This window comes from Limulus polyphemus, unplaced genomic scaffold, assembly GCF_000517525.1.
Source record: "Limulus polyphemus unplaced genomic scaffold, Limulus_polyphemus-2.1.2 Scaffold2877, whole genome shotgun sequence".
Lineage (NCBI taxonomy): Eukaryota > Metazoa > Arthropoda > Merostomata > Xiphosura > Limulidae > Limulus > Limulus polyphemus.
The window spans coordinates 8,651-23,596 of record NW_013668487.1 but is presented as its reverse complement, the minus strand read 5'-3'; the positions used below and the strand labels follow the sequence as shown (position 1 = coordinate 23,596).

Here is a 14,946-nt window from a genome sequence, read left to right as displayed (position 1 = left end):
TTTGTGTTTTTCTAACATAATGAAAGTACTTGTTTTAAGTTATTGCTAGATATCCATAGTAATATACAGTTGTATTATATACCATTTTCTTTTGCTACTAAATGTTGATTTATTGGTTGTGTTACAGCTTGTAGTTATAGATGTAAGTATTTATGTCGAGTTTTATAAGAATATAAAAAAACTGGACTGTGTTATACAATACACGAGGAGTATCAAAAGCTTAAAATCGCATGGAATGAAATACAAATGTGAGTGTGCTGTAAAACATCCACTGATATCTGCTGTAGTGAGTGTCTTGGGGACACTAATGTTAGTTAAGTTTTCAATTCTGAATGTTCAACAAACATTCTTTACTGTTTCTCCATATGTTTAACATTTTTATGTTATTTCAAACATAAAAAAAGGAAACTTTTACCCTAAGCAACATTTCAGTTCAATAATTATTTCAAATGTTACCAATCCCCCATCATTTCATTAGTAGACACTGCATGGTTGAAGCTTGTAAACGACTATTCGTAACAGATTTCTTTAAAGTTTCATTCTTTATACCACAGAAAACCCTGAGCATATAATCTGAAATAATAACCTACTCAACAAAGAACACGACCAGTCCATTACAAATTTAAACACTATTATTAAACGTAACCATACAAAGTGAAATTATATCCTACTCAACACGTCAGGGACCAGTTCATTATAAATTTAAACCCTGCAATTAAATGTAACCATAAAAACTGATTGTTCGTTTGTTTTAAGTTAAACACAAAGCTACACAATGGGCTATCTGTGCTCTGCCCACCACAGGTATCGAAACCCGGATTCTACCATAAAAACTGAAATGATATTTTAATTAATATGTGGCTATACTATTCATTTACAATTGTAACCCTCCTACTAAACATAACTAGAAAAACTGAAATGACATCCTATTCAACAAACAGCAAGAGCCGTCCATTAAAAATTTCAAACCTGTTATTAAATGTAACTATAACAAATTTGTTATATTATTAATTTATTAAAATATTACTGTACTGTCATTAATCACCATCTCTTAGTAATAAAAAAAAACATACTTTGTTCTTAGTTGATGAAGATGACACTATCTTCATTAAAAGAGCATCTCTCTGAGAAATTAGTCCAGGCATAACCATCAATGATGTAATATTACAGTCTTCACATGAGAATGACTGGTATTCTACTCCAGTATCAGTTTCCATAATGATCACCTGTACAATGATTAAAAACAGCTACATTACAAATATTTAAATGTATTTATTACGACATTTTTTTTTAGTTTGCTGAACTGTATAACAAATCTTATGTTGAATAAAATGACTGTATAAAAACATTTTTTATGAACATGGAGGTACTTAAGAACGTAAAATCTCATTCAAAGTTGCTTTCATATTTTACTGGAATTCAATTTAAATATAACTGATAGTAAGAATAAAAATAACAGTGAACTAAGTTATGAGAGTTATTATTTTGGTACTCTGAAAATATATTTCTAATAAGTACTTACCTCCTGTCACATAATGGCTTTTCTCATTCAGTGCTGCCTTCTATATGCACACATTTTCACCTGCCACCATCTTTGAGACTCCCATCTACCCAACGATCAATGTGCTTTACTGAGTCTTCACGTGTATATTATCATGCGACAAACCTCCACCAATAGGAGTGCAACACATCCTCCTGATGCAGTTTACTCACTCTGTTCGATTTTGCTTGACAATCACTTTAAGATTAAGCAGTAAATAAGTACCAGTAGTTAGGAGGAAGGGGTGGGAAGTGTGACTGGAGGTAAGTACCTATCAGAAATATATTTTCAGTTTGGAAAAATAATAACTTCCAATACAGTACCTTACATGGGCCAGCACCAACGATATAGATGAGCACCTTATGAAAGCATCTGAAGAACACCCATGGAGAGTGACCTTCATTGGGAGAGGAACACCCATGGGAGACCGCATCACTTCTGTAGCAGGTATACTGAAAGTCGATAGTGGAATACCCACAGTGGAAGACTTTCCACTTCCATTGATAAACCCTGAGGGAGGAAGGACAAACTGAATGGGATAAAAGGGATGCTACATGCATGGATAATCTGGATCTTCTTGCAAAGAACTGTATAAATGCCAGATATGAAGGCAGAGAATGTGAAGGGCAGGATGAAGGGTCAGTGACCAAGGTTGATGAAGGAGGGCCGGTGTAAGAGAAAAAGTAATGGAAGAGTTATTTGGAACTGAATGAGAAATGGAAACCAAAGTTGTGCCAGTCAGAAAGAAGCAACCAGAAGGACTTAACATAGAGTGGATTGGAGGATCAATATAACCCTAAGAAAGAGCCAGATTTGGGTTAGGCATATAGGTACTGGTTGGTCCAATCCTAACTGAAAGCATCCACATCCAAGGCTTGCAGATGAGGAACTGGAGACCAAAAGAGAAGTAATTTGATATTGAAGCAAGTGGCAAAAGCATCCAGGTGAGGAGCATCCCACAGAATTCAGACCTACTGGAAAACCTGAGAGTCGAGAGACCACTCCATGAAGTAAACTTGATTGGATCAGGAAAGACGGTCTGCCACGAGGTTGAAGGCACCCAGAAAATGACATGCCATGAGACATATATGATGTGTGGGCCAAATAAAAAAAATTCCAATGTCCAAAAAAAAAGCAAACGGGAATAGGTGCCTCCTTGTCAACTGATATATGATATACGAAAAAACAGTGGAGTTAAAATTTGGTTAAATGGACAGCAAAACATCATCCTCTATACTTGTGTTTCCGCAACAGGCAGTTGTCATCCATTCAAATAAATTTCATCATGAATACTCTGCTTAAACAACCTATCAAAGAACAGTGGAGTTGTCAGAATGAATCATAACCAATTTGTTTTGAAAAAGGGAAATAAATGATTCAGTGCTGTCAGAAGCTCCAAGATGTTGATATGAAAAGATTGTTCAACTGGAGATCAACATCTAGAAGCCTCCTGATAGTCAACCCACACCCCAACCCTGGAGAGAAGCATCAGTGAATAGATGCAAATCTGGATGAGAAGAAGGAAGATGACCCCATTGTAGTGTTTTCTCTGTCCAACCATAAACAGAATCATTCAGGACAGAAAAAGGGAGGGTAATGGAGTAGTCCAAGGGATCCACATAAGATTCCACTAGTCATGCAACATTCACTGAAAAGAGCGTATGTGTGCACAATCCAAAGGAATAAGGGCTGTCATGGAAGCCCAAGTCCCTAAAAGCAACAGAACCTTACATGCAGAAAGTGAGGGAGAAGGCATGGAAAACTGAAACCTCCATTGAATGTAGAAGCCATGGAGAAGGTTGGGCCCGACTGAGGTAGGTGTTGTAAAACACCCCCAAATGTACAAGATATTGTGTAGGTATAAGGAAAGACTTCTCCACCTTGATTATACTACCCATATGAGCTGCTTCAGTTAAAACAGGTGAGTCTGGTGAGAAGCTACAGGTACAGAAAGAGCTAACAGAAACCAGTCATCCATGTAGTGGTGGAAGTGCAGACTCTGAGCATGCATAAGTCAGGCAAAAGCCCTGACCACCAACAAAAGACATAAGGAAGCCTGAAGAATAACATGTAAAACTGATAGACAACCCCTTTGTGAACAAAACAAAGATAGCATCTGGAATGTGGGGAACTGGAAATATGAAAGTAACAATTCTAGACATCCACCTTGATCACCCACAGACTTGGAGAAAAACCCCACCTGAGAGTGAGAAAAGACTCCATGGTAAAAGAGGGAAGGTCTAGAAAACAGTTGAGATGGAACAGATTGACCACAGGATACCAGTCCCCAGTCTTCTTGGGATGACAAAAAGCCTGGAATAAAATCCTGGAGAAGGAAGATGAACAGGCTCCATAGCAAGCTGTGAGAGTAGAGTCTGAACCACCTCAGAAAGATGCTAGCAAGTAGTAGGATCCCGAGAATCAGGGAAGAACATGGTATCAGGAGACAAGAGAGTGGGGGAGAGAAACCAAAGAAAAAGTCCATCTCAGAGTACCAGGACCACCCACAGGTCAGAAGTAAGTTCCTGCCACAGGTGGACAAAACTGGACAAATGAACCCCCACTGAACCAGTACCTACAGGATAGTCATTGAAACCACTAGCAGTGATGGGTATGATGGTGAGGAAAATGACTCACTGAAGGACCTCTGGAGGAAAGAACAGGCAATGGTTGGGAGGCTGAGAGACAGGAAACCCGAATGGAAGCTAGAATAGGAGCAAGTTGAGACAAATGACCAACCAAAGAAGAAAGGTTTGAGTGTTACCCCCCACAAAGGCAGAACAGACTTGAGCTGCTGAGAGTCCAAAAAAGGAAAATCAGCCTGATGGTAAGCCAAAGCATAATTATCTAAAGCCCATTGGCATCAGTGCATGCTGGACCCTACCCTTAATTGATAGAGGAAATGATCAGCATAGACCCTGATATCTAGAAAAGGAAACACGAGGTACATAGATGATGGAGAGGCATTTAACAAGGAAGGAGTAGGGTAATTTGAAACTGGGAAGACAGATAAAAGGTAACATATCTGAGAAATCATATCTAAAAAGGCTGAGGGGAGCCCAGCTGATTCCTAAGGAGAGGCACGGGCTTACACAGCAAAGGGGGGTAGAGAAAACAGGCTGTCAAAATTCTTGTCTTCTGGGAAGAGTTGAGAGAAGAAGGATAACCCATGAAAGTTTAATTTCTCAACAAAGTAAAGCAGAATTTCAGAATAGTAGTAGCAGTAGTCATGACACAAAATTCAGGATTTATATTCGACTGTGAAGGAGTTGGGAATCCAAGAAAAAGATTTGAAAAAAATGCCAAACCATATAAAAAACAAGGTAAGTTAACCTTGAGAGAATGTCTGAACTTGACGACTGCCAAACAAGGAGTGATTGTTAGGTGAAATCAAACATAGGGAGTAACCTGCATCAAGAGGGTGTGTCATACTCCAGTTGTTGGAGGGTTGTCGCATGATAATTTACATGCAATAACTCAGTAAAAAAAAGTTGATGGGAGTTTCAAGGCTGGTGGTGAGCAAAAAGTTTTGCATATAGAGGGCAGCACTGAACGAGAAAAGCTATTATGTGAAAATAGGTAAGGTACTGTATCAGAAAGCATGTTTTGGTGATTAAAAAAAAACATGGAGAAGAAATGACTAATCTTAAAAATATACACTCCTTATCTACAAATCTGAAGTTATACCTTAGATGTCACATCGTCTGTAACAACCACAGCTACTTGAAGGTTGTGTTTGTCACGAAAATGACCAGCCACCATGTTTCTGAAAATAAGATATAAAAAGTGATTAAAACATACAAACAAGGAATTAAATAGGTCAATATCCAAATAATTTTCTCATCTTAGTCTTTGATTTTTTCATGATAATATTTTCATGTTTTCCAACTGAAATATTTTTCAAAGATGAATTCAGAACACCAAAAATACGAATATTAAAAACATTAATTTCCATGATAAAAAAATAAATAAATAACAAAAATCACATTTAGTACTTCAGTTCTAAGAAATCAATTTGCACTAATTGAATAAAAAGCTCTCACTCTTACATTTAAATATTTTAATTAAAGATTAACTTTAAAAAATATTATTTACAAAAGAAAATAATTCCTTTAGCTACAGGTGAGATTAAAACTAGTCCAACTTGTTTAATAATTAAAGTACCTCATAATAAAATTTCAGAACATAAACAGCTCACAAAGAGTTCTTAAGACAAAATCTTCATTTTTCACATTATTGCTTTAATAAAAATGATTAATAATTAACTTTCAGAAATCTAATAATAATGTCATATTGCTCTATGCACACTTGTTTATTTGAAATGTCTAAATATTTATATATTTTAGATTATGCAATTATACAGATCTAAGCCTTTACACAAAATAATTATACATATGTACCTTATCATGAGGTTCTTTGTGAAGTTAACGTTCCACTTCTCAGAATAAGCGTCACCCCCGAGATAAATAAGCGTATCTTTCTTGGCTACAACTAAACTATCCTCTATACCTGGTCTGCCTTGTACTACGAAGAGATTAAGTTCTTTCTCCGAAAAGTTTGCTCTGAAAATAACACATCCAGTTTCATATCATGTGAATTTTCTGTATTATTGTGTAAAGAATCTAAGAAGCTCTCACAAATGATGCATCTTTTTTTTTTTAAAACGCTTTGAATTGGTGTGCTCTTTCAGTTATTTTATTTTATGAATCTAAAAAAAAAGTCAAATATATAAAAACCGTAAACAAAAATAGTAACAATAATTTATTTCACGAACATATAACTTCCTAGTGAACAAGTCGAACAAGATACTCCAATGAATAAACGGGCTTTGCCACATTATTTCACACGATAAAACTGAAGAATAAGAGTGAGAAAGTGAATCTGCAGTGGAAATCCTTCCTACTGTGTATCTTTAAGACCATACATCTAAGTCGTAGCTCAATGGTGTTAAAATATGTTTGAAAATCTTCTGCTAGTACGACTGAAAAAACGTAATTCTACCGAAGCACCATTCACGTTAAGAAAACGATGGTAGTAGCATCAACTTACCTTGAATTCAAAATTTAAATAATACAGATCTGTTCGAAATTAATGATAAATCAATATTGTATCTATTAACAAATTTATATGCTCTTTAAACTAAGAAGTATGAGCCTGACGTGGGCATGAGAATGTATCATATTATAGTTTCAACAGACCAGTCAGTGATGACATGCATAATGATCTACTTTATTAATATTTTAATAGACCAGTCCAAGCCAATATTTACAACAATCTATGGTATTATTGTTCTGATAGAATGTGCAGTCTAGACTAGTGTGCACCATATCAGCTGTAAAAGACCAATTGCGAAGTACTTATTATCTGGATTAATGTGATGCTGAGTAACTACAAACTTAAATTTCTTGTGGTTAAAAAAAAAAAAGACATTTTTCCAATTTTAAGAGGCTTCATTACCATAACAGGATGAGAAAGTCACTTTGAATGTCAAGATCTACTCCTAAAACTACAATGAGAATGTCATAAAAAGAAATTTTAATGGACGTGGTTCAATATTTGTAAGAAAAGTATACTTAACATATGAAACTGCACTACAAACAAAACAATAAATCATGTATAAAAATCCTGGCTTTCACACACCCAATGATAGATAAGACCAGAACCAAAGGAATTCTCAGTCAACAAATACATGCAAATTCCTCTGATAATTGACTAAAGCACTGTTAAACTAGTCTTAAAGCTTATATGTGAAAAAGTAGGTTTTTTTAGATACAAATTTTCTTGTTTGTTAGGCACAAACTTACAAAATAGACTATCTGTGTTGTGCCCACCATGGGTGGGTATTAAAACCACGTTTCTATGTTATAAGCCTTCAGACTTACTGCTGAGTCACGAGGGTGGGGTGACAAATGAATACAGAGGACCAGAACCAATAAGTAATCCATAATTTTCCATAATATTCTTTCTTTTTAAATCCATACAAATAGATGTGGATTGGGGGTCAGCTATCAATTTCAGTGTGTGAGCTGGATAAACAAATCATGGTGCTGATCCAACTGGAGAACCATAATGAGGCAAGTATATCCAGAACTCTAGCGAGCTAGCTTTCATAAATTTAGCATTAAGACTTAACGATGATTAAACGAAAGTCAAACATTCAAAGAACAAGAAGGTTAACTGGCCTCACTGAGAATCATGCTGTATAGTGCCTATAACAAATTCTTATTTGGAGACTCACTAGTCTAATTTTATATCATCTCACACTAAAGATAACCAAATCCATTACGATGATAAAGTCAAACTTACTGTAGTATGGGATACTTAACAAGTAAAAGAGTACAATATAAAATGTGTCGCTACACCAAGCTAGTTAGTCAGCAATAGATGCTGCACGTTCACTGGGAATTAACACCGGAAGTTAGCCCTAGTTAGCATCCCGTTTTATTCACTATAACTTAAAGTTCAGTTGCCCCCCTGAGAAATATCTTGGTGTACTAAAATTCTAAGTGTAACTCACTGATATGGTAACTAGAACTTCAGTTGAAACATATTAATAATGTAGATAAATGGAATTAATAAAAAATTCTTAATAAGAAATGATAAACTGAATTATAAATCATCTTTTGTAATAATTAAATTTCTTGAAAGAAGTTGGACAATAATTTCCTTGTAATTAGGATTTTTTTCTTGTGATTTCTAACTATCTCCTTTATCTTACATAAACTTCCTACAGCAGATAACCTCGGTAAACTTACCACCAACTGCACTGTCTGGGTATTATTAAATAACTACTATTTTTAATGGGTTGTTGACTTAGCATTACAATGTAACAAGTGGGGTCCTAACATTTTTGCAACTTCTTGATGTTTTATTTTGTTACAAGGTCCTGTTATTTTAAATAAATGTCCAGGTAAAATACATTAAAGGACTTTTGAATTTTGCACAAGGATTCACGAGGGCTATCTACGCTAAGACGTTCCTATTTTAGCTGTGACAGATTAGAGGGAAGGCAGATAATCAACACCACCACTTAACATCAACTCATAAAAATGAATCGTGGAATTGACCATCACAATGTAATGCTCCCATGGCCGAAAGGGCAAGCATGTTCAGTGATGGGGATTCAAACTCACGACCCTCAACTTGCGAGTCAAGTGCCTTAAACATCAGGCCATGCCAGGCCTGAATAAAATGGGAAACATGATAAATATCATATCATTTAACACATTGTTATAAACTATATCTTATATATTTTAATTTAGATGTTATGATCTGGAAAATTTGTGTAGTGAGTAACGACAAATACATTATATAACTACCCTGTGTGTGAAAATTCAATGGGAATTGCATGAAGGGTTTAGCTTAGCATTACGTAGTAAGTTATCACATCTATTAAGTTAATCGATTAACTGGCAAAGAAATTCTGTAACAATAAATAAGTTTATTTGTTAGTTACGCATACTTATCATCAATCAAGGAGGTTTTTGTCAAATGTTGATAGTATATTAAGACTACAGTAGTTACAGTATAACCTGTTGAAAGGTTTCGTGTTTGAAGCTAGGCCTACAGCTAGGCCTATTAAGACTACAGTAGTTACAGTATAACCTGTTGAAAGGTTTCGTGTTTGAAGCTAGGCCTACAAGTAAAAGTGATTGTAACAAATGTTATAGAAGAAATAAATTAAAATTTGTTAGTGTTATGTGGCCTGGATCTTTCATTATTTTTACTAACTAATACAAAAGAGTATGCCAAATGACAGAACACGTTACAACATCGTGTCATTGTATCACGACATAAATCATATCACCAGATTAGTAACAATACAAGCTCACCTAAATAAGTAATAGATGAAATATAAACTAGAGGCTGAAACTTAGAGAGTCTGAGGGTTTTATTAACTACAAAATACGTCTCCCATATTTGGGTTATATTAAGTACAGAATGAGTCTACGATATTATTTTTGTTGACAGTTTTTTTTATAAAATGTACTAGCATGGTTAAACATCAATAAGATCAATATTACTCGTTACAGAGCTATAATTCTTGCTGGATATACCAATGTAAAACACTAATCCATGGTCACCAGATGGCACTGTATGTGTTTAATGTGGCCATTCTTCATGTCAACAATGGCTTGCATCTTTGGAATGAAGAGACAGACAGTTGAACAAATCAGTCCAATATTCAATACCGTTTCATGCTGTCCGATAGCATCTGTCAAGTCCACCAATGTAGGAGGTGCTCTGCGATATACAAACAATTTTAGGTATCTCCAAAGTCAAAAACAAATGAACCATCAGAAAGCATGTAGCCATGCCAAATATTAGTTAGTTTTATTCATCAAATCATCCTAGCAATGCAGGATATTGTTGATATTCCACATGCACCAGGAATTTACGTTTCCTGGGTTCTCATTGATATATACACCAAGAACCATTGCTCTATGATGAACAATATTCATAATCAGACATACTAAGAAGTTCTACAAGAACCCTATATATTTGTATGTTACTACAGTGAACTACACATACCTCATGTTGCACTTGTAATTCCAGTATTTCTTTTTCATGGTGACAGGTTTTTATTGGATTCAAAACATTATCCAGAAAGGAAATCATATAGTGCCTGACAAGAGGACCCTTGTAGTATATGTCTGTTGCCCATCGCACGTGAACAATGAGGACAGGATAAGAATCTGGCTGTAACTTTTGTCGACATTCGCCATCTGGCCACCAGCAATTCACAGCAGCAAAAAACACCTGGCAATAAAACAAAGTTATATCACATATATGAATCCTAAGTGTGAATTATTAACAAAATAAATCTAATCATTTAAATAAAAAAGCTACTCCAAGTTATTTTTTAAGTATTGTATATTACACTGAAATTACTATTAACACCATAACTAATGGTAGACTTAAATGAAATGCATATTTCAGTCTTTTTTAATAAAACAATGATATACACAAATAATTCTTAAAATTAAAGCTGACCATTCATGATGGGATTGAATTTTAAGAAATCAAAATTATCAATAAAATAAATGATAGCTCTTCTTCATACTTCAACCTTACGAAAGACTAAATTCAGCTCATTTAAAAAAGCTTCTATTTTCTTCTAAAAAAACTTTACATTCAAAAGTAAATTTATTTTAATTACAGTACAAATAGGATGTTTTATGACATCAAAAACAGAAAGTCTGCAATCCAAAAAACTGCAAGTTCAACTTACCTCAACAAGTAACACATTTTTATTTTAATATCACTGCAACCAGAAAAACTAAAAAAAAAAATCTACAGTGGTTTAACAAACTGATTTTGAGTAACCTTAATAAAAAAATAACTTAATGATATTTGTATAATTTTTATAGGTTAAAAATTATTTACCAAACAACATAAATGTACAAAGAATGTGTGAATTGTTTTTTCATTCTTGTGAATTATAGTATTAAAAAAATACAACTCAATAAGCTAGCAGTAAATGACAAAACAATAAAAAACATAACCTTTGACTAGATCAGTTTAGAAGAACAAGTTATAATGTCACTAAAAATTCAGTGTAGTAATTCTTTATGTACCACTTTAGACAGAATAAACATAACCGTTGACTAGATCAGTTTAGAAGAACAAGTTTTAATGTCACTAAAAATTCAGTGTAGTAATTCTTTATGTACCACTTTAGACAGAATAAACATAACCGTTGACTAGATCAGTTTAGAAGAACAAGTTTTAATGTCACTAAAAATTCAGTGTAGTAATTCTTTATGTACCACTTTAGACAGAATAAACATAACCTTTGACTAGATCAGTTTAGAAGAACAAGTTATAATGTCACTAAAAATTCAGTGTAGTAATTCTTTATGTACCACTTTAGACAGAATAAACAACATTTGGCTTTAACCTTCAACTGAATACATAGATTAAAGTGGAAAAAATATTAGCAATACTTTGAAAATTTGAAGTAATTAATTTTATACTTCTGCAACTGTATAGGGATTCAAAGGCAAGTATATTTTATTTGACATTTCTTTGCAATTTAAGGAAAACCAAAACAGCATGGAATTTACCTGTGTGAGAAAAAACCTAGCTACAGCTTCAAATTCTTCCTGCGTTTCAATACAAGTGGAATCCCAGGGAGCATAATACATTACAAATGAAACTTCTTTCTCCATAAGTAATCCACTAAGTTGTTGCATAGAGCCTAAATAATAATCACTCACTAGGGAAGACGAGGAGAAAAACTTCTGTGGAGGACTAGCTTTCCTAGTCTTTGGTGGGCTGTCAAAAGGCAAAGATATTATAGTTTTCACTTTTATTTTACCCGGTTAAAGTTAAAAAATTATATACCAAAACTATTCTGCAAACAGTTTCAATTGGCTAATAGAAAAAATATATTTAAAGCTACTGTACTAACATTCAGCAGGGTCTTCAAAAAGTGTGATTGAGTTACAGATTAAGCAGCTTCACAGGAACGGGAGTTTAAGTGGATAATCAAAGATTTCCTGAAATATAAAGGGTTGATTTAATTGTTTACTCTTCCTGAGGTTAGGGACATAAGGATAACCTCAAAGGACCAAGTGGACCCTTGCTGTGCCTATATTATAACCATTTTGTTAATATAGTCAATATAATTGATTATCTGTGAGCATCAATTCATGTCACGTAAAATAATCAATTAACCAAAATTACAATTAAAGCAATTAATATTACAAAAATTAATGATCCTGATAACTCCAACTATCCAAGTAATCAAAATACTGTCATTATCATGGGTGTCAGCAGGAAGAGGCATGGGGGGCATTTTGAACACAAGACTGGTTTAAACATTCAGTCTAATTGTAATTCTCGCTTTTTGTGTTAGTGCAGTGAAACAGAATCACTCAGAAATATATATTAGCTAGTAGCTTAAACAGTTACATAAATATTTTCCCTAAAAGCCAACAGAAAACTATTTATACTGCACTGATAGAAAATACATAATATGATCAACTTAATAACAGAGACAGGAAATGTTAATCATTCCTCCAAAACTTTAAAAAGCTCAAAACAAAGTTTATTGCTAATGAGCTATTTAAGACATTTTTATTAAATTCTACAATCCATAAATGGCCTTTAAATCCAATAATACTTGAGCTACCATGCTTATACCCACCAATTATTACAATCTTACTTCTGTTTCGTTTTCAAATAATCTTGATGAGTTTTCTATCTAGATTGTTTCTATCAAATGTGATTTATTAACAAGCTAGAAACATATAAAAAACTATAACTAGTTACATTAAGTTGAATATTTTAACTATTGATGCCACTATTTTAATTATTTTTTTCCCAGTTTAAATGTGGTTCCAGAAATTTAACTAGAGATACCAAAATACAAATTTTCTGCTAACTGCTCATTTTATACATATATATGCTAGCTGATGTACCTGTTCATTGTATAGGGGGCAGGCAGATTTGGACACCAACTCTTCAGGAGATCTTAAGTATACATGGCAGGTTTGGTGACAATCAGTCCAGAGGTTTGTCAGTTATAAACAGACAAACACAAATACTTTTGTCAAATAATGGTTTAGAAATATAAAATAATATATACACACACATACATGTATGTATAGGTCATCTAAAGTTAATAGTACTAGAATATTTATAAAAGAAATGTACTTTCTAAGAACAATCTCTATCCACATAAAAACATAAGTGTATTGAAAATGAAACAGGTCAGTTCAAAGTTGTAGTGATCAAAATACATTGTTTTAAAGTTCTGTAACTTTTTGGCCACCCTTTACGTGTGTGTGTCTTTGTTATTTTGCTTAGTATGAACTGTGAATGCATTTTGCAAAAATTTACAAGCAGTTTTAATATTGCTATCCGCACAGCTGATGTTTGTTAAACAATAATATTATGCCCTTTAAGCCTTGGCAGCTCCAATAAAATGAAGGTATTTCGTACAAGTTGTTAAAACACACAAAACTATGATTTGTGATAATCTTCTTGTCTATTACATTCACAATTTCAAAACTGAAAGAATGTAGTAAACACGGTTTAACACATGTAACACTGTTGCTGAATAAGCAAACGAAAGATAAGGGGGCGGGGCCTTTGCTTCTAAAACTGTACAGCCAACCTAAGACATAAGCGCCTTCTTTAGCAATGAAAACTGATCTTTGAACAGAAGAGGCTAAGCTACACATAACTATATAAAATTGATTGAATTTACCCATTGTGTAGAGCTGCAAGAGCCGTAAACAATACAGCCAATATAAAACACAGTTCTCGGCCATATGTACTCATCACTTTCAACAAACGAGACTTGAATTTGCCACGTGGACCTTTCGGTTTGACTTTATCTTTTTCCATATCGTTAGCGGTCGCCATGATGACGTCATGACTGTAGGTAAATCAGTTCTCGAAAAATACCGTTTACATCACTTGTTTACACTGTTGTGCTTCTTAACTGCTAATACTGCGAAAAAAATGTACGAAATAATAATAAGTTTAAACTGGGGGGAGAGCTACAACAAACAAACATTTTATGACCGTTTAGGCTATTCCAGTCTACAAATCCAGATATAAATAATGAAAGAAACAAAAGCTATTAATTAATAGAGGGTTTGCACTACATTTGACAAAATTAAGTGACACGATATAAAAAAAAAGTGGAAATTATATTGCTTTTGTTAAATTGTTTGTTATTAAGCAAAAAGCTACAGAAAGGATTATCTGCATTTTCCCAACCGCGCTTATCGAAACTAGATTTTAGAGTTATAAGCCTCAAGAAATTATCTTGCACTACAAATTAAAGTTGTTGTAAGCGAAATAAATATTTATGTTTTGTCACTGCTGCGGTTATCTGAAAATATAATGTATGTCATAAATTGTGTTAAGAGTAGAAATAAAAACAAAACACTTCTGATAAAACAAACTGAAACGTATGAGTTTATTCCATAGAAACATTCACAACTTGACTATACCAAATAAATATATACAAGGGACCCGATCAAGCATCTCAACTCATACTAATTTGAACAAGTATTTCTTCCCACCCCTTTTGCGATAGGTATATATAGACGGAACATACCACTATCAGGCTATGACAGAGGGTAAGGTCACCGGAAGAATTCCTACGGCCATCTTACACCCATACAAAGCCCATCCTGTTATAATATTACGTTCTTATGCGACTTTTGTTCTGTGGTAATTTTATCAACATGCTTTGCTGTTCTGCTTTTGAAAGTATCAACTTATCGATCGGTGGATAAGGCAAAACTTTCGACTTAAAAGTATTCATTTTATGTTCATTAGGTATCAGTTAAATAAATTTTATCTACCTTAGTGTACGAAGAACGGGTTCTGTCTGCAACACATGTATGGGAAATAAATCCACATAGAAGAATATTTGTGATAAA

The 14,946-nt window shown here is 33.9% G+C and overlaps 1 protein-coding gene across 3 annotated transcripts in view; it reads right to left on the bottom strand.

The window, feature by feature from the left end:
* The window catches only part of LOC106468111 (thioredoxin domain-containing protein 11-like), a 41,290-nt gene extending 27,364 nt beyond the window's left edge, over positions 1-13,926 (bottom strand). For 2 of the 3 annotated variants that reach the window (XR_002612554.1, XM_013928524.2), the window contains exons 1-3: positions 13,758-13,926; positions 11,608-11,818; positions 10,073-10,300 (exon numbers count right to left, since the gene is read on the bottom strand). Coding sequence is in view for 2 of the 3 variants with exons in the window: in XM_013928524.2 (XP_013783978.1) it covers positions 10,073-10,300; positions 11,608-11,818; positions 13,758-13,915 (597 nt within the window). In the remaining variant the exon portion in view is untranslated. Of the gene's footprint in view, positions 1-10,072; positions 10,301-11,607; positions 11,819-12,966; positions 13,090-13,757 lie in introns of those variants that run through there. The other variant, XM_022396410.1, reaches the window with a different exon arrangement.
* Positions 13,927-14,946: the final 1,020 nt, after the last annotated feature.